Source organism: Anarrhichthys ocellatus, unplaced genomic scaffold (genome assembly GCF_004355925.1).
Source record: "Anarrhichthys ocellatus isolate YVR2014 unplaced genomic scaffold, GSC_Weel_1.0 scaffold30, whole genome shotgun sequence".
Lineage (NCBI taxonomy): Eukaryota > Metazoa > Chordata > Actinopteri > Perciformes > Anarhichadidae > Anarrhichthys > Anarrhichthys ocellatus.
Window position 1 is genome coordinate 1,014,305 of NW_022280060.1, and position 26,929 is coordinate 1,041,233.

Consider the following 26,929-nt stretch of genomic DNA (forward strand, 5'->3'; position numbering starts at 1 on the left):
ACATTTTAAATGCTGTCACAATCAGATCATAATTCCCTCTCTAATATCTATCTTATATTGCTGTGAAAACATCTCCTTAAAACGAGTGTATTTATTCAAGTTTCTCGCCCAAAAACACAAGATAACCTTGTTATCATAAAGCTGTGATTTACCTTTGCCCAAAACTCATTTTTACTGAATAGAGCTAGAAAGCAATGTAACGTTAACATCAGCAGCGTTATTTAAGCAAGTACTGTGCTGCCCAGGAGCTGCTTACAGCTAACTATACTTAGCTCTCATGCCGATTTCATCATGGATTTGTTGTTCACAATGTAACAATTTCAGGGAAAAAATAAGGTGCACAAGAGTGTTTAACCACAGGCTGGTAGTACTAGTTTGCACATGTGCAGTACCGATCGGGCAGAATATACAGATTAGGTAGCAAATTAAACATGTTGTTGTAGCATAAATGTGCTGATAAATCGTATGATAACGTCATATTGAATCGGGGCAAAGACTTGCATACCCACCGATACCCGATCCAGCATTTTAGGCTGTATCGGAGTCATTTCCGAAACTTGTATCGGCAACGGAACACAATTATACAAAATTATACAATTATATAAAAAAGAGAGAAGCAGCAAATCCTCACACTGGAGAAACTGAAACAAGCCAATGTTTTGGCATTTTAGCTTGAAACATAACTTAGAATAGTTGCTTGATTAATCAACTAGCCTTTGGTTGTTGAGTTTTTGCTCAGTAAATGTTAAATATGACCGTGTGAGAGGCTCTGTGGTTGATATTTGTGCCAGTGTTGGTCCTCCGCAGGGACACGCAAATAGAAAGTACCTTTGATCAGCACAAGAGGGCACACAATGATGTAACCAACCCTTAAATCCAAAATGTAAGATTAGGAGACTGCTCCTCTGTGTTTGTGCCTGTAAGGGCACTCTTAATAACCTGTTCTAAGGCTAATCTTTGGAGATGCATTTTTTGTTCCACTCAAAATGATGGTCGAAATCTTTTTTTTCTGAATGATTCAGAGGTCTTCACAGTGGGGGCAATAAGCCACTAAGCGCCCTAGGTGGAATTTTGGAATCGTATTAGTTCCATACACCGTGGGATAATCCTCTCCCCGGAATAACTGGCACATTTCTATATTCCAGGGGATTCCGTAAGTACTTTGTATGAAGGCTTTGCTCTTTCAGCCTGCAAAGAGGTCACTTCTTTAGAAACGGGCAGAATACAAAAAGGAGAAAAACCTGCGGATTGAGCCCTCATTCAGCTCAATGGGCAAATGGAAATTCTCATCAAGAGTACGAACAATGTGAATATTTTTGCGACAGTAAACAACTCTTTTAACAAAGAGGAATAAAAATCCTTTGCCCTCAACAGGCGATCAGTGTCTAGCCTGTGGCTGCTGCCTACTAAATCTGCTTCATACAGCCTGTGTGGTCAATAAGGAGTTGTTCCTCTATAGATTCTCTCGGTCGGGTTGACCAGTGCAGGACTACAGTTTTATTGACCATCTGTGCTGTAAATTTACCTCCATCCCCCCAGCTGTAAATATGAATGTATCCACGGATAACATGCCTGTAAATAAGGAAAAAAAATGTGTGTGCAGAATGAATTCACCTCTGAATCCTGAGGGTCCTGCAGGACGGCTCCTTCCAGCAAAAGCACAGCGTTTTGCAAGTCTCCCTCTCGTGACTTCTTTTGTCCCTCTTCAAATGCATTAGGCAAGTCTTTATAAGGATTATCTGTGTGGAAGTAGTAGCCCTGTCAGCAACAAAAAATAGGGACAGTGGTAATGTCAGTTTCTCTCTCTTCCATATTCAAATGCAAACCAGGGCAACCAGGGTGTCCTGTGCAGTTGTATATTGAAGCAAAGCTCCAGCAGCAGGAATTGATCTTTTATCTGCCTCACATCAAACCTGGGCTGAGCTCCCCGGGATTTGTCTGTTCTCTTTAAATGTTACACTTTGCATTTTCAAACTTTGATTACCCTGGTGTGTTGTTGGCCGCTTCTGAGCGTGATGACTTTAAAACGGCTTTTTCGTTACTTTTTTTCTGCACTGGGATCAATCAGAAAGCCCAGAGGTCTGATCTCGTATGATTTCATTATACAAGAAGGTCAGCTGACAAAGTATACTGCTCAGCCATATGCTCTGTCCTCTGAGACCCACAAACATGACTTTATATCATATGTGGTGATGCTATATGCATAGGATAGAATATAGGCTGTATTATGCCATATAATATTCCTACTCCAAAATATTCTGTGTATTAATCTGGGGATGAAATGGTACTTGAATCGAACCATTCAATCCAATCTGATTTGTTAAAGTAATGTTAAGGACTTGAATTCACTGGTAAACTTAAAAACAAGGCAGCTCTGCACATTTTTGGCTTTTTTTTTAAAGGTTTCAATTCCTGTGAAAAGATACATTTCCACACCCAACAGCAGTGTTTAAAGGCATAGTTTGACATTTTGGGAGTCTCTTTTCTTGTTTTTGCAGAGAGTTAGGTGAGAGGATCGATAGCACTGTCGTCACCTCTCATTTCATGCATTAAGTATGAAGTTAAGGCCTGGAGATTATCATGTTAGCTTAGCATAAAGACATCGCTAGCAAAAGGAATGCCGACAACTTGTCGTTGTCATGTATGATTTGTAATCATCATGTTAACATAAATGAAATGTAAGAGCGATTACAAACAGGGCTTTCTTTCACATCTTGTATTTTTCAAACAGAATACAATGTTCTTGTAGCTGATCCTCCTCTGAGACAGTGGAATACTCCCACACGTGGCAGGCCAGACACTTGTCCTGGTACTGGAGGAGTTGTAGCATTTAGCCTATTTCACTGACAAACAGCCTGAACTGTGAACAAACTGCACTGCAAGGTTCTAAGCTATGTTTCGTGCGCCTCTTCTCCCCTCCCACCTCCTTTGACATTGACGGTGAATGTCATTTTATTTGCCAATCTCTACTATCAAAATCACCTACCAGTACCACTAAAGACATACATTTGATGTCATTTGTTTAATCCATGCATGTAAATAGATGTGTTGACCTTCTGGGGTCTCGGCTGGTTGACTGTCGATTGCCTTGTTTAAACAAACAAGATAGAATGTGTTCATTTGTGAGCTTCAGCAGTGTGCAGAGACAGCTTACTGTCGTTATGCTAAGCTAGGTCAATCACTTCCTGGTTCGAGCTCAATGATACAGACGTAGATGATATTGATCTTATCATCTAACTCTCTGCAAGAAAGGGAATACGTGAATTTCCCTAAATGTTGAACTATTCCTTTTAATTTTGGGTGGAAAGGTAAATAGGGTTAATTGTGTGCTCTGTCCGTTGCTGCCAGTACTGTACATCTCAACATCAGTGTCATCAGGACACAGTTCTGCACATGCTGTAATGATAGTGACCTTCTCATGTGGAGACACAGATGAGGGAATCTGTGCCTGCTCGTTTTCAGTCAGCCAGTTCCTCCGAGCGAGCTCTTCCCACTCCGCCTGCATCTTATCCCAGAATTCAGTGTCTGACTACAGCCATCAGAGAGAGAGAGAGGGGGGGGGGGGGACCGGATGGATAGATGAGGGAGGAGGAGAGGGAGGGAGAGGAGAAAAGGAGGGAATGAGTGATTAGTGCACAGTAGAATAACAGCTTCTGTAATTTCCTGTCATCCTACTGTTGGAAATGTCACGTCTGTCCGGCTCACTGGCTGTAACGTATGCACCTCCACCCGTGATGACTCATCACATTTCCATGTCGAGTCGGAGCTATTCGCACTTACAAACAAATGTGTGGCCCCACCACAGAAAATCAATACACAAGATTTGAAACAATAATTATTTTTAAAAATACAAATGAATGAATACTGAACAGTAACTAAATCTAAAGTATTAATGTTTTCTGATGCGGTTAAAGGTGAGTAATACTTTCAGTATAGCTGGAAAACTGGTATTTCTATATATGGTCAGTTAAGAAATGCACAAAATGCTCATTTCTCATCTGAGAGACAAAACTTTTTTTTTTATCATGCATGTGAATAGACTTCAGATTTAGCCAGTGCCTTAACTTCTCTATTAGTTTGACCTTTGAACTCTTATTTGTTGACATTTCAGTTAGCTGACCGATCCGTGAAGGTTATGAGTTGAATATGCCAATCCACCTTCTGGTGGATTATAGCTCTTCATTGAGCTTTTTCATTTAAGTCTGTAGGATGAACCTATAGACACACGCTCACACTATTAGTCTTGCATTCAATTTCTTCAATTAACAACAACCTGCATGGTTTGCAAGTATCTAAATCTAAACCGTTTGGTATACATCCTGTATTGTCTTTGCCTGCAATGCACATCACGTTTAATACCTCAGCGTAATGGGATGTAAACACACCCATCCAATGCATATCAAATGAATGAAATGAACTGCTTTAATAAATAAGGGCTTCAAGCCATTGCAAAGAGACAACAAGTCCAAAAATATTCATTAAGTCATTTCTTCTCACAAATAAGAATTGTGCACATTTCCATAATAAACTGACACCAGAAGTAGCTTTACATTTCAACAATCAACAGTTGTCATCACACTAAAGCTGTTCGGATGATGAGTTTGCCTTATTTCATAACTTAAGAACATTGAAGATATTGTTCACTTCTACTTTGCCTCAAAACCCAGAGTTTGATTGGATTTAAGTGAGGGTTGTGTGTGTGTGTGTTTCATTTGTTCAAATAATCAGCTTAGCTAGAGGAAGATAAAGGCTTGAAATCCAGATCAGACCAGACGAGTGGTTTGGAAAAGAGTCAGTCAATGAGCAAGGCCGAGTGAAGATCAACTCAAGGAAGTATAATCACGAGTCAGACATACGATGTTCCTCTAGAGTTTGATTGTTAATTGTGATGGTGCAAGATAAGTGTTGTGGAAAAACTCTAATTTCCATATTCAAACTGAAGTTTAAGTTGTTTCTGTACAAATACCAAGACCTTGTGAAAAGTATGATGACGTACCAGATTATTGCTTGTATTTGAACTCATTTGCACTCATTGTATGAAACTTGAAAATCAATATATAGTTTTGAAAACACATCAACGATCACAGTGTCGGTGCTGTTTTTAGTTCATTTAATCATGCAACATAAAAATGTACTTTCATTGTTTTGCCGATGACGCTCCGATTAACCTCTCACGTCTAGACAAATAAATACATACATTTTCATCTTAGCAAATATTAATAACCATGTGACGTATTAAATATAGAACAATACATATTATTTTGTTCATTTCGATATAACTCCTTGTTTTCTTTGCTGCCAGATTCAAGCTGTTCGTGGTTCTTGGTTAGGTAAACAGAAAGAAACCGGAGGAGTCTGATTAGCCTCTGTAGGCTATGGTTTTGAAAGATATGCTAAAAACTTGTTCAGCCATGTTTGTTTTTTTCCATCTCGGGAGTACTGCTAAAATTAGAACCATCATGAATCGTAGTGATAGCGAGAGGATTATTTTATGCGTTTAAACTTTAAAACTGGTTAGCTTGTAACTCTTATTTCCTTTTTCTAAAACAGTGGTGAGGAACACCAGGAGCAAATGCCAGGAGTTTAGTTTTTATTAAAAACTATGACTCGTGTGTTCCATGCATGCCATATCAATTGGCTCAAATTGCCTCCCAAGTTACTATATGATTGGTTGCTGACAAGCAATGTAGCATTTAAATGGCTACTTTTTAAAGTGAGTCTGGTGCAGTGCTCACCACATATAAAACACACCAGGGCTCATCACGTCCAGCAAACTTCATGGAGAGAGTCGTGCCTTTTCTCCTGGCGTACAGCATCGTCACTACGGACGACGTTGCCGTCATGCCTGTTTTTCACGTGAGTTTTCTTCCAGCTGGCTGAGCCTAAGATTGTTGGCAGTCTTCCTGTCAGAGGCAGAGCAAACCGGGAAGAATAGCGCCAAACAGAGCAGAACAGCCTCCTGTGACTAATGGAGTCCTCTTTAGCCAGAAACTCATCAGTACATGTCCGTACTGTGTACAGTAAATGTACGTGTGTGTGTGTGTGTAGTCACTGAAACTGTASAGGAGTGCAGGGTCAGAAAGATCTACGGTACGAAATGTGTGTGTGTGTGTGTGTGTGTGTGTGTGTGTGTGTGTGTGTGTGTGTGTGTGTGTGAGAAAGGTCTTCCGATCTCCACATTTCAGAGACTTGTGATTGACATGGAGGCCATAGTGTGGCTCCTGATGGTGAGAGATGGCAGGTAATTGCAGGCTGCTGACTCTCAGACAAATTGCCCGAAGGGGAGTCGCTGCTGTCTGCACTGTCTGTGCTGTCTGGAAGTGTGCTGTCAGAGTTCCTGAGGTGGAGGAACTACATGAATGGAGGCAGCGGTAGGGCTGGAACTTGGATTTAGAGGTTTGCATGTTGAAACAGTGTTTTTCTCCTCTGAAGCCTCATAAGTTCACTTATTTATTTAAATACATATGTGTTCAAAGATGGTAAAAATGTTATATTTCATTTATTTCCTTGCAGGCAATATTAATTAATCCAACGCACATGAATATCATGCAATTTTGTCTCAGTAAGATGCTTTATTGCTTTTGAAAATGCATTTGATCCTATAGTTGAAGTTGCAATAATTCGAATTTTACAATATATGTGACAGGAAATTTTACAATTTTGAATATGAATGAATTATATGAATTATATTATTGGATTATTACCACAGAATTTATGAAAATTAATCTATCTAAAAAATGTCTAGAGCCCGTATTCTACATCATTATATTGAACCTGGTCGCTGCTTTGGAAAAAGAAAGTCAAATCCTTTCACGGTGTCATCTGGGAGAGATAAAAAATGAGTATCATGTACGTTCATACCGTAGACTTCATGTTTTGTTTTGATTTGTGACCAGACCAGCTGCTCTCTGCTCTCTGTTGTCCTGTAAACATTGATGTATTGTGAAGGTGTCCATGAGATGGCAGGACACTTAAATTCATTCATGTGCTTGCAGCATTTATGTGATGTACCTTGTCAAGATGGAGCTATTTTTAAACTACTTTATTCACTGTTAGTTTAACCTGTAACATTACATCATGATTTATAAACTGCTCATATGTTTCTGAACTAAGTAAACTTAGTGGAGTACAATATTTCCCTTTGAGATGTAGCAAAGTGGAAGTATAAAGTAACATGAAATGGAGATTACTTTCCATCCCTGTTCCTTTGTAATAGATATGTGTGGATGTCATGTGACCAACTGGTCCACCTGTCAGCCCTGAGCTAAATCACTGCACAGCAGTCCTCAGCTTTATTCTCATGTGAATGGTTCTCATGCTACAGCTATTATGCTCGTTTACATAATCTAGTCTACGTTTTTGCTGCCAGTATTTCTCGATGGCTGTGTGGACCTGTATTTACGCTGTGCCTCAGTCCATCATCTCATTATTTGTGTCTCATAGACAATCGGTTGTTTGCATTGTGAAATCCCATCTGGTGTGTAACTTTTTCGCCCCCCTAATTGCACCGCGGGTGACATCTAATTGCTCGCAGTTTTAAAATGGAGAAATTATACGTGTTTTTTAATTTACAAGAAATCTAGTCGTATCTTAATAATGCTGTGAAGGGCGCTTTTAACACTGGCAGTTTGATTATGTGGAACGAGACAAAGATACGGCGAGGTAATTTATATCCTGTGTATCACAGGAGCGAGCCCATAGCTGTGACTCTAATTTCAGCAGCTCTGATGAAGTGTTACATGAAATGGATTGCATCCAGAATGCTTCCTGCCGCCAAATATGTCACCAATGTTTGGAAATGAACTGTGGGTTGGTGGGTGGGGGATTCATTAGCTACTTCATGAATACATTATTGAAAACATAGATAATCATGTTAAAGGTTACACATACCCTCGGCTGTTGGCGTCACCCACATTAAGAAAAGGTATATTTATATTTTGCTGTTAGAATCCAATTAGTGTGTCTTCGTCAGCTTGACTGAGATAATAAATACAGTGAAAATAAATGTACGCTGCCAGGAAGGTAATTTGCAGAACTTGATCATTTTGTCTACTGTCGGTCAGCAAAAATACAGAAAGGGATGGTCCTAAAATAGAAAGTGGTACAAAACAATTGCTTCATACTTTATTGAACCCTGACTGGGAAAACGAAATCACGATTATCGTAAAAACACACAGATCATCGTAAACAGCATTCAAAAGGACCGTTTGGTCACAGTTCACCCATATTAAGCAACATATTCAATTGTTCCCAAGCAAACAATGTTTAACATGCAACATAAAGCTTTATCCCGTGTGTTCTGTGTCTATAGGCTTTGAAGCTTTTGGCAACTAAAGCACGCTATTTCAGGCAAGTAAAGTCATTTTTCCGCTTTCTCAGTGTTTGTACAACTGAAATTAGAATTGTTAAGAGCCACTAAATTACAGGAGCTCCCTTTTGTTTCGTTGGCAAAATATTAAAGGATGTTTGAAAGTCTGTTAATTTCTTGCGTGAACATTGTTTTGCAATTCCTGGAGTGAGTGCTTTGCTGCCAAAATCAGACACCGTCGTGAGATGTTCACTAAAAATATTTGATCTTAAGACTCCGTGTGTGAGCGCTTCTCCAGTGAACTGTAACCTGCTCTCTTTACGTCAGTTTGAGTTGTGTTAACTTGAGACGCAACCTTTGGAGGAAGTCAAGCACATGAATAAGGTTTACTTATCTACTTGGCCCATGGGACTTACACTACAGAAAATCTCATTATTTACCAGTGACATGGAGCAGCCTAAAAAAAAGGAAAAGCTCTCCTCATCTCCAGAGCCAGGCCGGCCTTTTAATGTTAATGAGCCACCCACTGCTCTGCTGCGCAGGCCAAGTCCTCGGTCAGCCAGACAAAACTAGGAAGCTGGAGTCCCGATAATGTCACTCAGAGATGAATACAATACATTTCAGTGGACAAAGTGCGATTCCACACAATGTGGATGTCTGTGATAACGACACATAGAGCTACTGTGGCCCGGGCATTAGTGCAGTTAACTGTGAATTCAAGACATACGATGTGTTGTCACCTGATAATTGTGGGCTTGATAATTAATACTAAATTAATGACATTTTTTCTTTCTATTTCTGCTTCATGTAATTTGTGGACTGTTACCTTCTTGCCCTATGTTCACCCATGTATGCACCTCTGACCAGATGAATTTTCTCTCTGGGATAATAAATTCACATTTTACACTTGTTGGGATTTTGTCAGTTGCCTTGTGCACCCTCATTGTCATGTTGGCCGCTCCACTGGAAACGTTCTGAGTATCACGTTCTGCTTGAGGACACACCGACTGAAGTTGTGAAAGCATTACTCATTTATTTTCCACAGGTCTGCGGATTAAAACCACTGACGTTTTGATCACAAGCTGCAATCTCTAACTGCTCGGCAACTGCCTCTGCAATCTGTCACAGAACTGCCTTTAGACCAATATTCTGCAAGATAAAACCTGACTCGCTGCTTTTTAAATCAAAGAGGCCACACAGTTACCTTCATCTCGTCATTATCGCCACTGTGGGAGCACTAAAAACACTGTTCCCTGGAGTCAAAACTTACCCTGTAGCTGTTCCAGTGGTTCTCTATGTAATACAAGTATCACATTACATCAGCTCAGAGTAATTGTCCATGTCACATGACGTTACCGTAAGTCACTTACCTTCTCAGAAAATAACTCTTTATCAGCCTCTTTGTAAAATAATTCAAAACCAAGTTCCTTCTCATGACCCATTGCCATTTTATTCTCAATTTTTCACGTGTTTTTTTTACACATGAACAAAGAGTTTCTCATCAGTGCCAACTTTGTAAAACGGATAATATTTTGGAGCCTAAGTCCTTGTCCTCTGTGAGTCCTAAGTTTCTTACATTTGGCTGCTTCATCTAATTGAATGAATTGACAGCAAGGTTGCGTGCTGATTTAATGTTCTCTCTCTGCCATCTGAGCAGTCCCTACCGCCATGTCTTTATAAGTATGAAAGAGCATGCATATGCACAGCTACTAAAATGGAAATGATCTGATTGTGGGCTTTGACATTGGCGGTTGAAGCCAAAATGGCTGGCCACTTGCTTCAGAGCTCCTCTCGAGTGGAGGCCTGCACTCAGGCCGCTCGATCGAAGCCGAGAGATACTGTTTCCGATCGATGCTCCATGCTCAGACGCTTCTCCAGGAGCATCTCAGAATCTCATCACTCACCTGGCCTACGGCTGACGCTTGTGCTCAAACTGTGCAATTATTTTGGAGGATGTCGATCACGGCTTATACAAGATGTGACATCATTGCTAACTTTGGGAAGGGATCCCCAAGCGGACGGTCCACTTATCTGCTGCTGCTCCTCTCACTTTCTCACCGTCTTCTTGCCCCTACTCTATTATTTATTCACCATTACACATAGCTCAGTGTGCAACAGTCTGCTGTAGCCCTCAGTAAAGCTGAAGTAACTCAATAGTGCAGGGTTCACTCCCATTTTCTGGGAAAGGAGATGTCCATTTAGTGGCAGAGTGGCTTTATTGCAAAAGTAAAAAACAAAACTTTCGTGGTTATCTAAACTTCTGCTCTGCTCTTTTAGTCACTCGGGTAGCTGTTGTTGGGCCAATGTGATGTAACCTTTCAGCTAAAAGAAAACTTATTGCAAAATGGGAAAAGTAGGAAAAACTTAATGTGCAATAACATCGAAGAGCAAAAGGTGATGAAAGTGCTTTGAGCTTCAAACAAAAGCTTTTTCTTTCTCAGATATGTAGGAGTCATTTTCCATGTCATGGCAAACTCTATCACATCCCCGATAGCACGAGAGCGTCAGGCAGACTTCACAACTCCACACGTGGAGTGTGTTGGTACACAGTCCTATGAAGAATCAAGCCATATCTAATTACTGTAACTTCGCCATCCCCTGTGGTATCTGATATGTCTGCGTGAGTGTGAATTTATCATGGACTATTAAACTGTCAGCTACCGCCGCAGGGGCGAATACATTGCATGACGCACAGTAGTGATCATTTGACAAGGAGACAAAAGGACTGAGGGAGTCGAATGGAAGTCAGCTCCACAGGACCTCAGGTAGATGCATTCAAATTGCAGGAACGATTATGAGGCTACATGGGAAATGATGTTGGAAGTGTGATACTGATAAAAAGGCTTCTTTGCTTAAAGTTCACAGAATTGCGATGCTGAATTTTAGATGCTACAGCTAACCGTCGACTGCTAACTGAAGGCCTGTCTCTCGGAGCCGACACCCGCCCTCCTCTAAGTGAAGTAGGCTTCTGGTGGCGGTGACTGCCTGATTTTTTTTTTCACGTTTCTGCCATTTAGGATTTAAACTAATAAACAAACTATTAAATCGTACACGGACCCTGGATCTTCAACTTAATTTTTTTAACGTTTAAAAAAAAAATCAGCAGCGATCTTACACATTGCACCTTTCAGTCAGCGGTGGAGATGGTTGTCTTTTGACCAGTGACAGATGTGAGGTGCACTAAGCAGCACTCTGCTTACCTCAACAGCCGCCTTCGCTCGCTCAAACTCCTCCTCCAGGGACTGATGTCTGGACAGGAGGGCACTGCCCCACCGCGGCTCCTTGGCTAGGCGAGCCTGTCACACACACACACACACACACACATGTTTCATAATGCATATATTCCCAGACAAAATCTATTAAACACATACACGCGCGCACACACATCCACATAGCAGCACTGCACATCACTCACGCCACCAATCAGCCAGAGGGAGAGACAGGCAGGGAGAGTGTGCAGGGTCAGCCGTCTCTGCTTTCTCAGGGACGAGTAAATATCCCTGCCTCGACAAAGCCTCTGACATGCTTAAGAAGGCCAGCAGAATCACTACTGTCAGCATCTCGTCCCACCCCTCATCTGAATGCCATGCTACTCATCCAGCCTCTAGCAATTTCACTCCCTTTTCCGTGCACCTGCACATGCAATGTCTGAACTTTGTTGATAGCCTCTCAGTTACAAACTTGCAGATGAAGAAAGCATTGCTCTAGTGTGAAAATGAAAATTACCCGCATGTGGTTTTGCGTTTTGAGTGCGGTGTAGTTTACATGATTCCACATTACACCTACACATTGAACTGAAGGGTAAAGTATTTTGAGATAGCCTGTCATGCTCAGATGTGATATGGCGCTAGATTTTCTGTAGCAGTGACTGTACTTATGGGGTTAGCGAATCCACAACAGAGACTGAGGAATTAATTCCTCCGTGTCAGTGGCTTCCCTCAGAATGGGCCAGCCAGTACCTGTAACAATTTCCATCTCTACAGACTTCCATTGTGCAAGATTAATTAAGGTTACTTAATCTCATTAACAGACAGTAAATTGCCTAATCCATTCATTCTAGGTAACCATATCTATTTTTTATTTTACAAGAACAAAAATGCATGCACTGTAAAACATCTTACCACATGTACAAAGCTCTTTGCTCTTGTATGATTGGTAAACTCCACCCAAAAACACTCTTATCACATTTTGGTTGTATTTATTTATTTATCTTGAATCCCCCTGAAGTCTGGCATCCTTTGGCATCCTGACAAGAGATTTCCAGTACAGCCATAGTTTAATACCAGAAAAGAATCAGGAACATATTAGCAGCTGATGTCAGGCTCTGGTGCCAGTGTTTCAGAAACGAAGAGAGCTTCTATCAGGACATAAGTTTTTATTTTCATTTAAAGTGGCAATCCTTAATATTTCAGTCCTGGATGATTTATCAATTATATTTGAGTGATAACATTGTGCTTTGAGTTTAGCAGTCTGGAGTCTTGGGATGTGTCTGAAACTCCATACTAACTGAATTTTGTGCATAGTTCCATTTATTGTGTGTATACAATGGAGGAAAACGGTACTACAGCATTTCCTTTCCAGGAATGTCGCCACAGTCACCCAGTTCATAATACTGCAAATATATAAATATTGCAATACTTTCATCAGTGGGCCATAGGCTGTAGTATATGTCATGCGACACACGTTTTCCTTCCTTGCATGCATGAAACTAAAACCGCTCTTTACAGTATCTCTGTCTGCTATTATGCAACTCCTGAGCAAAACAAATTGAGCGTGTTTGTTTGCCAATAACTTCCCTCCGTCTCGGTCAGTTATCTTTAATCCCAGATCTATTATTTATCAGAGTGCTGAAAAGGTGTTAAACTAGCTTGGTGAGATCAACACTAATGGGCTCGGAGTAAGGCTGAGTAATTCATAGGTTCTTAATAATGGCGTCTGGAAACAAGTATCCGTTATGCAAAGCTACACAGAGACTGAGGAGGAAAGCGCTTGACATTTGGACCTTGTAGCACCACAAAGGAACAATCTCAAGGCCGACAATGTATCTGGATTTCGTCGAGGCTGCCTTCTGGCTTCAATAATCTCCTTTTTTTTTTGGGCTTTTAAGTCAGATTCTCTGAGATGGTGATGCTTTTTTTCACGGTGCAAATGTATAACTCTTTCAATAGCATATGAAAGGATGCATAGTCTTACATGTCTTCCACTAATATACTGCCTGTTGAGCTGAAATGGAAGAATTGCAGGTGTTAGGAAAAAAGGATGGGTAAACAATTACTCAGCAGGGTGACTCACTGGAAACAAACTTCAACGTTAAGGGTACGTTATCATGCATTGGCATGCAGTTGCTGAATAAAAAAGTTAAATTCATAATTGCACGAACTCATTATGAGGGTTTAACCATCAGTCAGAAACAATATGTTTGAGAAGTGTGAAGCTTTCTCACTTCACAAGGATGCTGATTTCAAGTGCAGACGGTGCAAATAATAATGAGGATTACTGACCGCTGCTGTCTTACAGAGCACTTACTTGAGATGCTAAAGCAGAATCTGGATCCACTTTGGTATTTGCTTCCAAGGAGTTCTTGTTCAACGGCTCTATTTGGGTTTTACAGTCTATGGACCTAAAGTAGAAGAGAAACAGGTGGTTTACATCATACTGACACACTTGATATGAATACAACGCTTCTGATACTCATGCGAGATGCAGTATCTCAAGGGTACGCTCATAAGATTTCTCTTATGTTGGACCATTCCACAAAAGTCTTGATGATGTTCAGTGCCAATGTTTTTTTAATTTCTACAATATCTGTGCATGGCTACTACGTTAGAGGAAATGTTTGGGAAAGATTGTGGTTACGGCAAATTAACTATGGTTTGGTTAAGGATAGGCAACTTAAACACTTCCTTAAACCTGCAATAATTAAGTATCCGTATGTTGGGAAGCTGTTGCTAATCTAGTGGACATGGAGGAACAGAAGCCTCATTTAGAACTATGTTTCTCAACACATTGCAATATAATTGCCCAGTGAAATATCTGATTCTTTAGCTGTTAAATACTCCACAATGTTCACCAGCTGGTCTCTGTCTACCGTTTGGAGCTTGGCAGATAGCGCACATAATGCCAGCTCAGCAGAATACCTACCACAGAAGCTCATTGGATGAATTTTTAGAAGAACGCCGTCTCTCCAACTTCCATTTTCTGTTGCCATTCCTCTCAGGGTTGATGTTCAGCTCTTCCCATTTATCCAACGTTGAACCAATGGTACCTGGTGACAGTAATAAAGTAATGAAGAATAATACAATAATAAAATCACAAAACACATAATTGGCAACAGAGGCAGTTCATTTGTTGTCAAAAACAACAAAAAGTCACTCTGAAGCTAAAGCTAACCTCAGTCTATTATCTGTTAATCTGGACAAATGCTAATGTGTTTTTAGCTTTATGAAAAAGGAAAAAAAGTACATTTCAATTTCGTCATTAAGCATTAGCACTAATTTCAAAAAGTAACTAATAATGTTTTCCATTAGTTAAAAAGCAAACCTTTTGACACCGGATTGCAACCACTAATGGAGTCTTTCTGATAGAACAGTGAGCTAAAAACAGACTCTAAGTGATGTGAGTGTCTAAATGAAAAACATATGCCCACAATTGTAACAGATGTAAAGTTTTGTTTAAATGATGCCAGAGTTATAATCAATCCTCACCCCAATGAATTATTCACCACACTGTAGTCTGACACAGTCTACATAATTAGTTCTCATTGAAGACTTTAACCTTTTCAACTGGCAAATAGGAAAGTAATTGGCCGTTTCCTCTTAATGTCTTATAAGATGATCCCTTTCATTACAGTAAATTGGCTTGATCCGTCTTTGCCCTATCTTGAATGTGTGCGAGGTCGGTTCCATAGGGGTTGATGGGAGTCTGGGTTGTTGGGTTATTTATGAGCGTGGTGGGAGATTTATGGCTTTTGAGTGAGGTTGTTAAGCTAGCAAGTGTGCAACGACAGGATTTAAGTTTTACCAGCCGTGACAATGAAGCTTTTGTTTTCACCATGTGAGTCTGTGTGTGAGTCATCATGGAAAAATGTGGGTCTGATATTCCCCTGGGCTGTTTTTGGTGATTCCATCGCAAGTTATAGAGTTATAGATTTAGATTTAGTATAAATTCCTCGCTGTACACCTAAGGCACTGCTGCATGCTGTGTGCTGTGTGCTAAGCTATCGGTATACTGAACAGTGACGGATTTAAATTCTTGGTGGTAAAGACACATAAGTCAGTCAGTACGATACTTAGCCGTAAATGCAAGCCATCCACTCAAGCGTATGCGTTTTTAAGTGGTACCAAGTAACTGATGGTTGTTCTGCATCATTCTTCCAAAAGATGGACTTTCTTTTGCCCATAAATTGCACGTTAGCAATGTGTATACTTTTGGCTTCTCTAAAGGATTGTGAAGTATCCAACGTTTACAAGCCGTCTCTACCTGAGTCGAGTGATGCCCTCTCTGGGGTCCTCATGCTTTGTCCTGTCTGTTCAACTTCCACCTGGATCAGCTCTGTCTCATCCGTCTTCTTCCTGTGAGAGTTGTTCTTCTGGCTGTTGCCCCGGGAAGACAGAGGGCTCCTTTTGTCCTTGCTGGTCCTCCTTTCGCCAGGTTCACTGAGATCCAGCAGGTCCAGTGTTGAAGATAGCACTGTGAGGGACATGACAGTAGTTTAGTTAAACCAGCTGTGCTAATAAGTGGCTGGTATTGTATACACCCTGTGAGTCCGTTTGTTTGTGTCAAAATGTGTCCTGGAGGAACCTGTTGTAGTGGGAAGTACCACAGGAGAATACTTTTTCAGGTGTTTAATATGTCTGTGGACTGATTTTGGCGTCACAACCGTGCAAGATGCAGGCACGAAACATTACAGTGTGAAGTTGAGATCAAAGTGAAGGCCGAGTTCAAAGATGGGCGTGGTCCACGCAAGTGCGCCGGAAGAAAGGGTGTAGGAAGTGAGGAATTTCTGAATGAAAGTCATCTGGGTGATTTTTGTTCTTAAATATTAGATAATTCAGCGATCATTGTGTTGTTTGGATGTTTTGCGATTCTTCAGCATGTATTATATTTTGAAAACTTTCCTTTCTCTTCATAATAAGATAGAACGACGGGTTTTCACTTATTGTCCTGCTTGAAGCTTTGATTTTAATCTACACATTTTCTGACACTGCGAGTTGAGCTGTCAAAGGTACTTAAGCTGTCACGGTATTTCCCGCCGGGTGGACATCTAAAAAAAATGTACTGCTGCTCTTTTCAGAGAATCAAAGTATACTCCAGGTCACTGCACAGTCTGGTAAGGATAAGGCAGCCCCTTGAGGAGCTCCAGTTTGGTCAATTAAGTATTTCAATCGCAGGTTGTTCGAGCGGCAAAGAAGGACAGAGCCTTCTGTCAAAGAGCTCAACTTTTGTCTGTGATGTCGTCTTCATGACTGCAGACTCTGAGGTGATTCCCAGTTTCAACATAAAAGAGAAGAATATTTGGTTTGAGTAATTATTGTTATAAATTCAAAACCTCAGGTAATAGCAGAATGTAAGCTTTCTCATTATTTTTTAGTTTAAATTTGATTGTAAATCAATTCCTTATCACTTTTCTTTCACATCTTGTTTATTGAATATTTTCTGTATTAGTAGTTTGACTTGTAGTTCGAGTCAAATGGGCAGTGGGCTCGCTGCGGCTGCTTATGTGCTGCCAGTGTTTGCTGTGACTTTCAGACTGCATCCTTTTGCATGAGGACAGTTCCTCATATGTGAATATCTTCCCACTGAAATAAGTAAATAAATAAATAAAACGAACGCAAACAGGGTGAAATGCGGACAAGGAGCCTAATGTCCGGTGATGTGTTTCCTCTCATATCATTGTAATGGGACATTTGTGTGAAGTGCATTTTTGCTGCTGGTCATTAATTTCTTGCCTCAAAGGTTAACATCATCATATCTTCTAAATGCATAATACACATTACATTACATTGTCAGTGCAATGCACACCAAAGGCCCATCTAGAATGTTTTTCTATGTGAACATGCAATCATTGTGTAGTTTCTAATGATCTTTTTCATTGCCTCCTGACTTTTACGAACCAATGTCAGTGAGAAACATTGTAAACCAAACAGAAGGGATGGCAAACGTTGTTATAAGAGGCTCATAACCCCAGTTAAACAGCATTTTTATGCATTGGTTATTTGAGGAACCTACAAAGTTTTCTCACTTATTTCCCAGGACCCTGGCTGTGTCCTTTGTGCAATGCGAGCTCACTACAAACTACAAACACATGACTGCATAATTGGCATGCCGCTGTTTCATGACAACCAACTGAGCGCATTTGTTGACTGAAATCTCTGTGTAATTAGAGAGTATGCTTGTCTTCCATGCCTTGTGCTCTTTAGATGGCGAGTACAATTACAAATCAAGGGAGACACACTCGTGGGGAAGGTTGCCTGAAGAGTCTTCAGCACCAAAAGGAAACACAAGCTGTTCGTAAAAAGGCAATGATGTCAAAAATGTTTTGGCACCCTTGAGTCTGTACTTGAAATGATGAGGCTGGGAAGACAATCGCACAAGTTTTCCTCATCAACTGGATATTTCAACGGGATGCTCGTATACTGTATATCAATCAAATGAGTTGCTCTGGTGGCCAATGGACTGAAGGCGAGCAAATAAATATGATTGCTGAGCATTTTAGTCGAGTTTTTAGGTTTTTAGCTTCACAACATGATGGAAACAAAAATGATGGGGTCGTGAGAAGGGGAAGGACATAGATTCTGATATGACCTTTGTGAGTCAAACCTCTTACATTAGTATTAGAAGTGTTACTGAGTTAACAAGACACTCTAGAAAGTTTTCTGCAGTTAATAGTTGCAGGTTCCTGTTAAAAAGTCACAGTAATGGTTGAAACAGTGGGTCCTTGACTTCTGACAGAAAGAGACAAAAGCAGGCTTCTCATTTCTAGTCAATACTTGTTGAATTTGTCAAATGAAATGACAACTAGCAGATTTGATCATCTCTAGCTCTTAGAATCAGTTAATCATTCTTTGGTTTACTAATTTTAATACAAGAACCCAAATGATCTACATTATCCTATTTCCAAAATGTATTTTTCACGTTTACAAGACAAAACGGTTTGACCAGACAATCGCTGTTCAGGGTACGTGCGCTGCTAATGGTCTTTTGGATGTTTCCAATTTCCAATTTAACATTTAGCAAACAATACGTTTCAAGAGAGGAGAGATCGATCACTAAAATCTCAAGCAATCAATTGTGTTTAGGTGAATTCAAAGGTGAGAACCATTATGTCTTTAGAGTATTCCTGTGAATATTGAACCGGCCTGTCGGAGCAAAGAGCTGACAAAAGAAAGAAAAGATTTTTGGGATTGAGTTTGAAGGAGAGCGGATTCTCTGCAGCGAGGGGCTGTTGATGAGAGGCTCTCCTTGATGAAATACGTTTCGGTCTTTGTTGGCAAATAAGTACTGATGAACACCCTCAACAAAGTGGGAAGGGCACAGCAGTGTTATTCCTTAGGGGCAACCAGCCGATATGTTTTTATCATTTTATTAATTACATTTTAAATTTAAACAGACATTTATTTGACTAGTGTGTTTATAAACCTCAGATACCCATAAAAGCATTTTATAATTTATGATAGGGTTTTAAAAGTTCCTTCAACCTCAAAATCAGACAAAAGTAAAACTGCCTGCAATAGAGAACACAGCATGGTGTAGGGCTCATGTAGATCAGCATATTTGAGCTGGTAATTATCATTCATTATTTATTTTCTTTGCTTGCTAATTCCTGTTTAGTGATATTCAGTGCCAGTCCATCACAGTATGAAAACAGATCAACAATCACACCTCACATTCTCTTCACCTGCATGTCTTTAGACTGTGGGAGGAAATCAGAGCAGCTGGAGGAGACCTCTTACTTTTAGAACTACTCGGCACTGATGATTTTATGTACATGGATTTGCGTATTAAATGGCACATAAATCAACAATAACACACAAAGACTATATATTAGACAGGATCTGACCATTTTTGGAATTTCGAGGTGCATAACCAATTATTATATTAGGCCTCCATCATTGCCAGCGGAAGCGGCAGGAGGCACTGGGGAGACAGAAGGTTTAGCGGTCCCCACAACATCCACCCATAATTGGCCCGCCTGAATCGGCACAGTCAGTGGCCGGTGTGGTGATGACACATGTCAGCTGTGCAATCTGGTTCTGCAAATCGTCATTCAAATGATGGTACAGCTCAGTGATCAAGGTCCCATCCCCATGTGGAAACCAAGATGGCCCTTTTACTCGGCATCTGTTAAAGTCACCTAACCCTAACCCAACACCTACTTTGACCCGGTTCATTTTAAGTTTATTCATTGTCGGGATGAAAAGCTTGTGATTAATAAATAACGTACAGTAGTACAGATATACTCAGGGAAACACTCTTGAACTTAAATTTCACATGTGCTCCACTGATGCTTCAAGTAAAATCTGATTTGCCAGTTTGCGCCAATGCTTTGAATAGTAGTGGGTAGGGTGTGGTGCACAGTAGGCTATTATTATCGTTGATGTATTTTTATCTAGAATTATGATTCATACTATGTAATGCATGGCCTCTGTGCAGTTACAATATGTTGGGCTGTAGTGACCTAATGACAAGTTGGTGTATTCATTAAAAACAAAGTGCAACAAAAGTGCAATGGAAACCCAGAAATAAATGATGACATTCGTGAAATATGAAACAAACGGATATGCGTTTTCTACATTGTTTTCCACCGTTTGAGGTTTAACTCTCTCTCTTTTAATTTCATCCACTTTTTCTGCAGTGGTTTAATGGCACAGGAATGTCAGGGCAACCAACTGTTTTCTTGATGCTGATATTTGCATAGCTGTAGTGGATGGAAGCAATCATTAACATTTTATTTAGCTGATTTTCTGGAAATTTGATTAAAATTTGCTCCACATTTAAAAAGTCTATGTTTTTCAAAGGCCTGAGTTGTTGAAAACAGTTGTCACAGATTGACTTCAATATTAATTTTCTTCTAAATGTGTATGTATATATATATATATGTAGAGAGAGAGAGAGAGAGAGAGAGAGAGAGAGAGAGAGAGAGAGAGAGAGAGAGAGAGAGAGACTCTGTTTTCACGTCAACTGTTAGACGGACCTTTTTACAGATGGAATATTGAGTGTACCGTACCAGCTGTGTTGGAAGTCACTGGGCGGGAAACCCCATCACACTTGGTCTCGCAGAGGAAATCGTCGATGGAGGGACTTAAAAGCGGGCGGCTCTCTTGTTGCTCACTCACCAGCTGTAAGGGCAGACAGACAAGACAGTTCAGGCATGAAACTCCTATCACACAAGAGTCCCTGGTATGTTAACATGAAGTGAAGTTCAGTCCTTTTGGGCATGATACAGGTGACACCAGTGTCCCCATACTGACACATCTCTGATGCGCAAATGTCTTTCAACATGTCTGTGTGTCGTTTTAGGAAGATGGTACACGTTTGTGCTCCTTTGCAGCACATCATTTATTCACAGCATCTTGACATAGATGCACTGAAGTGATTCAACTGTCAGATGTCAGAGATGTTGCAAATTTTTTAAGAGTTAACATCAATGTAAGGCTGAAAATTAGACAACGTTTTTTACTTGGACTGTAATTACCTGTAGTCTTAACATACAGCTGGTGTGCAATGAGACATCTCCCAAACCCCCCTACCATTTTGAAAGTTGTTGTTTTAGTCAAACTTGATTGTAAAGATCCTTCACACACAACTCTCCCATCAAAGGTGCAATCAAAGAGATCTCTCCTTGGTTTTTCGTGTGGTGTTGCAAAAAGTAAGTTGGACAGGAAATAGCCAGGCTAAGGTTGTAAACACAAACTGCAGGAACTAGCATGGCTAACAACATCATTCTACAAGTTGTAAGTTATGTGACTTCTTATCAAATCAATTTATTGTCATTAACTTCTATCACTGTCATGGCACTTACTACAGCCAAAAAGCATCCCTTTGTCTCCGCTGCTTGTTTGATTTTGCCATCCTTTGATATAAATATGAATAAAAACAATCAATATTTTCTGAATAGGTGGTCAATCCCACCCCATCTTTTAAGCTGGCTGGACATCGAAGAGCAATTTCAATCAGATTGAGTCCGAGCGGCCTTAACTTGTTACCAGAAGCGGATACTTGAACGAATGAATGGGGAGTTAAATGTACTGTTACCGCGCTTTCAGAAGCGGCCTAATCAGGCATGATAAGTGAAAACACCTGTGTGAGATGACCATAGGTGTGTAGGGCTGTTACTATTTAAGATTCTACTTTTTACTTTTTACATACAAGAACATGCAAATACAAACATCTTCCATCCCTCTGCTCTGCTGTTGCAGTTATATTTTCCTTGTTTCTGCTCTGAAAGTCTTTTACATGCAGATATATGAAGGACAACCCTGTTATATAGGCAAGTGTACACAATTAAGTAAACTGGGTCTCTCATTTACAATATATTTAAGAAATCTGTTTACTACAGAAAATGAAGACTAGGTTACCTCAGTGCATTAGCCCCAGTCATTGAGAGAAGTACTGAGATGAGCTGAGAGAAACCTGCTGGATCCGTCCCAAACAATAATTGTTGACCATTATTGTCTGTCTCACCTTCCAAACCATGAAAATGCAAATGACGTTGCCTGTGATGCACTAATTTGTCGGCTTGCCTGTGCAGCTGCAGAAAAGGATCCAATTCATTATTGGTGCCACGAAGCCTCGATGTTCCAGGTGCAGCTGGTCACAATTTACCAACCAATGCTTTTATAATTTGGAGGTAAAAACCAGTGTTGTCTCTTAGAAAGGGTAAGCCACCACCACTTCTGTCCACCTGCGTATCGTGTATGCTGGCGGCGAGGAAACATGACATTTGTTATTGTAGCTCTCCAGGCCATGATCGCCAGCAGAATTTAAATGAAGGCGCCATAGTTTAATTACCAATCATGGAATGGACAGCACACAACCTGCCATATGCTTTATATATGAAAGGTGATGAAGCAGGTTTTCCTGTCATGTCTTCACTGTACCTGCTAATACAATTACAAATGTACAGTATATCCATCCTGTATTTAACACATGTTTAGTTGATGTTGGCTTTACGCCCTGGTTATTTGGGGTTCCACAGACCCCACAGATGTATATGTAAAAATATTAGTGATTGCAAAAATAGTTCTTCCTTAAACATTTTTTGCTTTTCTTCTGACCTGTAAAACTCGATATGTAAGTGGAAACAAACTGGGATGCACGTGAAATGACCATGAAACATAATTACACCAAGTAAGGTAATATTTCATGTTTTATATGCTTTCTGCCCTATGCATGAACAAATAAACAGTTGTTTCTGTCATGTAGCCTACCCTCAATGATATAGATAGGTTGACTAAATAAAAGTCTCCTCTAAAATAAACCATAAAGTTAAGTCCACACCTCGCAAAAACAACCCCAAAACACCTTATAAAGGTAGGATTTCTTGCAGGACTGTTGTTCTAGACAGCATTAGTTTTAGCTAGATGTATCTAATAAAGTCGCAACTGAGTGTATATTACTTTAGTTTTTAAAATAGTAATTTACAGCAATGTAAAGTCTGTTATACAACACAGGGAGGTTAGTTATGTTTGGGGTCAATTAGACACCAGAACTTTAGTGGACTGACCTATAAACAAACTTAAAAAAATAAATGAAAACGGATATCCACATTGACTTGGGATTTGGGAGTCCTGGCTTTGTGTAAGATGTGCACACATAGATCTGTTGCGGTCTTCAGTTTAGGTGTGTTTGCAAGCAATTCTCATAACTTTGTTTTAGCATTGTTCAACTGTTAAATGGCACCAGGCTTAAGCTTCAATAAAAGAGAAAACTAATTATAATTCATGATAAGGTGGATTTCATGAATTTTGCTTCATGCAACAATAGAAATGTTTCTTTAACAATGGAGATGATGATAACTAGTTTGGAATATGATTCAATATTTGCTGCACAAAAGAATAAAGAAGAAACTTTCTCCGCAGCCAGAAAACCTTTGAAAAAAGTACATACTGTAAATAATATCCAGAGAGGGGACATTACTTTGTGGAGCAGGAGTTTGTGCTGCGCTACAAGAACGCTGACCCAGCATAGGTAATTAGAGTTTGTGCTGTTGTGGTGTCAGAATAAAACTTTGGTTTGCAGGAAGTCTCACAGTGTGAAGTGACCCGATTTCCCCCTCAGCTGCTGCCGGCCCATGCATTTTCCCCCAATGTTGGAACGCAGCGACAAATCATAGGATGAAAACATACCGTAGCAGTCTCGTTTTTAAAGGTCGACTTTATCCAGTGTTTTACGGTCGACGCTGGGAACTCTGAGTGACGGCTGAGCCACCGGTGACTCGGTTACACATTCATCTTAGTTCTGTCAAAGAGGTTGATGCCTCATTTCTTCTTGACTTCAAAACTTCATAAAACCTGAATAATAACCACTCAACTGTTGGCCTTTAATGGAAGAAAGGAATTATTTCAAATGGCTGCTGCTGCTTTAATTAATTAGATGATTTTTGCCCACATTCAACAGCAACACTATACCGATTAAAACACCACCTGAAGCCAACGTCGAAATGATGAAACTGACAGACCCAACGCTGGCATCGAGATGAGAGAAGCCTCTGCTTGTCATTCAGAGAAAACAAAAATGTCAGCATTCATCCGCCCTGCTATTATTATGCAGCACATCAAAACACTTTCTCCCTTTTAGCCAGCGTGTTTGTGTTTGTTGTTGTTGTGGATGAGAGAGGGGTACAGTGGTCTGGCTCACTGTGTTATGTGTAGACTGCTGGGTATGTTTTTCAGAAAACTGGCTTCTTTTAATCTTTTTGAATATTTCATAACATGTCTGGCAGGTGTTCGGATCGGATACTTGTTTGTCGAGACAATTAGAGAGGGAAGTAATTGATTAGTCTCATTGAATTAAAAATAACCTGCATTAATTTTAATAATTGATCAATTGTTTTCTAAGCAAAGATTCAATACTTCAATGTGTAAAATCTGCTGACAGAGGAATCAAAAAATATCACTCCTTATGATTCCTGTGTCCCCTACAGTAATGGACTGTCCTGGTCCTGGAATTATGATTTAAAAATGATTATTAGGTCTGTTAGTGCTTTCAGATCTATCAGTGATCTTCTTAAATATCAATTAAATCAAATACAAACTACTACATTGCTTTGCACAGCGATGTAAAAAAATATATATTCTGTATTAGAGACATTTCTCTGGTTTTCCTGAATTCAACAAATCAAATGTAGCTTCATCCAAACAGCTTCTCAGCTGACTGGTCCATTCAACGTCAATGCCAGCTGAGCTGTATAAATATAGTGTACTCTTGTGGAGACATGCGACCTGAAGACTGGAGGTGGAGAATCTGTTAACAATGGATATGACATTCATAAATGTGCATGTTAGCAGTGGCTGAGTGGAAAATAACCAGAGAAACATCTGTCAGTGAATAAACAAATGTGTGATGCTTGTGAAGCATCTTTTGGGAATATCTGAGAGTTACAGTCTGCATTAAATGAGGGGAACTGTTAAAGCCTGTAGTCTGTGTGAAAACTCTCCGAATGATAAATTACCTTAGATTCATCCACTCTTATTACTTTAAGTCGTTGTTTGATTATACAGCTGGTCTATAAGGCTCCAGAATATTTTTTTTATTGCCACCATCAAAACCATCAAAAGTTCAAATTGTCATCCTTTTACTTTGTGATAAACTGCAACCAGCCTTATTGTTATTACGAGAACATGATCTCTGGCACAGGAAGCCGCTGCTTTACTAACTGAATGATGCATTTTTATAGGATTATAAACTGTTGGTGCGTGTTGTAGTTTTTAGCCACACTAGCAGCTCGAGTCGGTCGGTTGATCGCTGTACCATGGTTTGCCATGAAATGTTGGTGACTTTTCCTCTAGTGCTGCTATGATGTTGACATTTGTGTTTGTTAGTTAAATGTGTTCACAATTCTTGGATGGAATACTATGAAATTTAGACCTTCATGGTCAACATATAACTTCATCCAATACTTTGGATTTAATTAGAGCCAAATGTTTGCAAAACTTATCATATTTACTAATTCCCTAGTGACAACCTCAGCTTCACAGTTAATACAGCTAATTAACAAATGTTAGCATGGCAACATGGTAAACCGAGATGGTGAACAGATCAAACATAATACGTGCAAAACATTAGCATGTTTGCATTGTCATTGTGATCATGTTAGCATAATGACGCTAACATTTAGCACAAATCACTGCTGTATCCGAGTACAGTCCGACAGAGCTATAGGCATTGCTGCAGACTTTTAAATAACGACTGACTGAATGAGTGACTTATAATTGGTCGCAACTAATAATTGCAAAAGTCAGATTTCATTCAGGATCAAGGATGCGACTGTACATCACCATCGGCAGTCTCCTGATGAAGGACACTGTACTATCTTCACCGTACACTGCCCGGTCGCTGTTTTTATAAGCACTTCCTGTGATTGCCATCGGGGCCTACTTTAAATAAAGATCTACAAAAGATGAGACCTCTGCATTTTCCTCTTCTAATCATCTGAAAAATGGGGACAGAAGGTCTACCGCATTCGTCTGGGGAGATGCATCAAGCACTTTGGTAGCTGGTAACATGCAAACGCCAATTAACCAAGAGAGCAGCTTCCTGAGCTGTTTGCCTATTACTTTCACTACAAGGAGGTTACCGTTTTCCCCTTCTGCCTGTTTTCCTCCTTTGCTCCCCTTCTGCTCTAATTTTTTGCTCATCTCCTATGCAAATCACTTTGGCACTTTGTTTGCTTTAAGGAGTGCTGTAGAAAATTATGTAATGGAGAACTTGAGCTAATTGTGCCGCTTGGGCTTGACTCCAAGAGATCTCTCAGATGTTGCTGTTAATGGAGACGTGTACCAGTTAAACTTGTCAGAGCTTTGAAGGCGTGGAGGTCGAGGTGAGGACAGCAGGAGGTGGAGAGAATGGAAAACGCGACACAAAGGGAAAGGTGGATACAAAATATCAAAGCAGAGGCGAGAGTAATACAGGCTATGTTAGGGATGGTTGTCTTGAGAAACAATTACAGCCAACTTCTTTCAGTGTGTTTAGTTCACGTGGAATATGATGTGATCAGGAATTACATCACATTTAACTCTTCAGAATCTGTATTTTTCAAAAGCAAAATTGTATTTTCCAAAAGCAAAATTGTATTTTCTTTATTCTGATATATCTTTGAAAATGTTCTCTGTAATGCAGCTGGTTGTTTACTCATTACAGCTGTGTGAAAGCTGTTGTTGTGGGTGGCAATGAACTGTTCCATGTACTCCCACGGGCCGGTCTACTGGAGGTCAGTTAGCTTGGTTGGGTATTTTATGACTCATGATGGCTTTACAAGATTTGTCCTCAGGCCGCAGAATTTGAAGACTGAATTTTATATTTAATGTGTGTTTCACTTTTCTCAAAGGATAAGGGTGGCATTATTTTGTATTCTCTTATATTCAGCAAACCCTATGAAAAGACCAAAATCAACAAAGCAGT

The 26,929-nt window shown here is 40.0% G+C and overlaps 1 protein-coding gene across 3 annotated transcripts in view; it reads right to left on the minus strand.

Annotated features, from left to right (window-relative positions):
* The window catches only part of pex5la (peroxisomal biogenesis factor 5-like a), an 80,124-nt gene that overhangs the window by 13,781 nt on the left and 39,414 nt on the right, over nucleotides 1-26,929 (minus strand). For 2 of the 3 annotated variants that reach the window (XM_031864222.1, XM_031864219.1), the window contains 8 exons: nucleotides 20,535-20,646; nucleotides 15,788-15,997; nucleotides 14,450-14,573; nucleotides 13,835-13,928; nucleotides 13,502-13,531; nucleotides 11,509-11,604; nucleotides 3,413-3,529; nucleotides 1,615-1,758 (listed from right to left, as the gene is read on the minus strand). In XM_031864222.1, the coding sequence (XP_031720082.1) occupies nucleotides 1,615-1,758; nucleotides 3,413-3,529; nucleotides 11,509-11,604; nucleotides 13,502-13,531; nucleotides 13,835-13,928; nucleotides 14,450-14,573; nucleotides 15,788-15,997; nucleotides 20,535-20,646 (927 nt within the window). The remainder of the gene's footprint in view (nucleotides 1-1,614; nucleotides 1,759-3,412; nucleotides 3,530-11,508; nucleotides 11,605-13,501; nucleotides 13,532-13,834; nucleotides 13,929-14,449; nucleotides 14,574-15,787; nucleotides 15,998-20,534; nucleotides 20,647-26,929) is intronic. The other variant, XM_031864221.1, reaches the window with a different exon arrangement.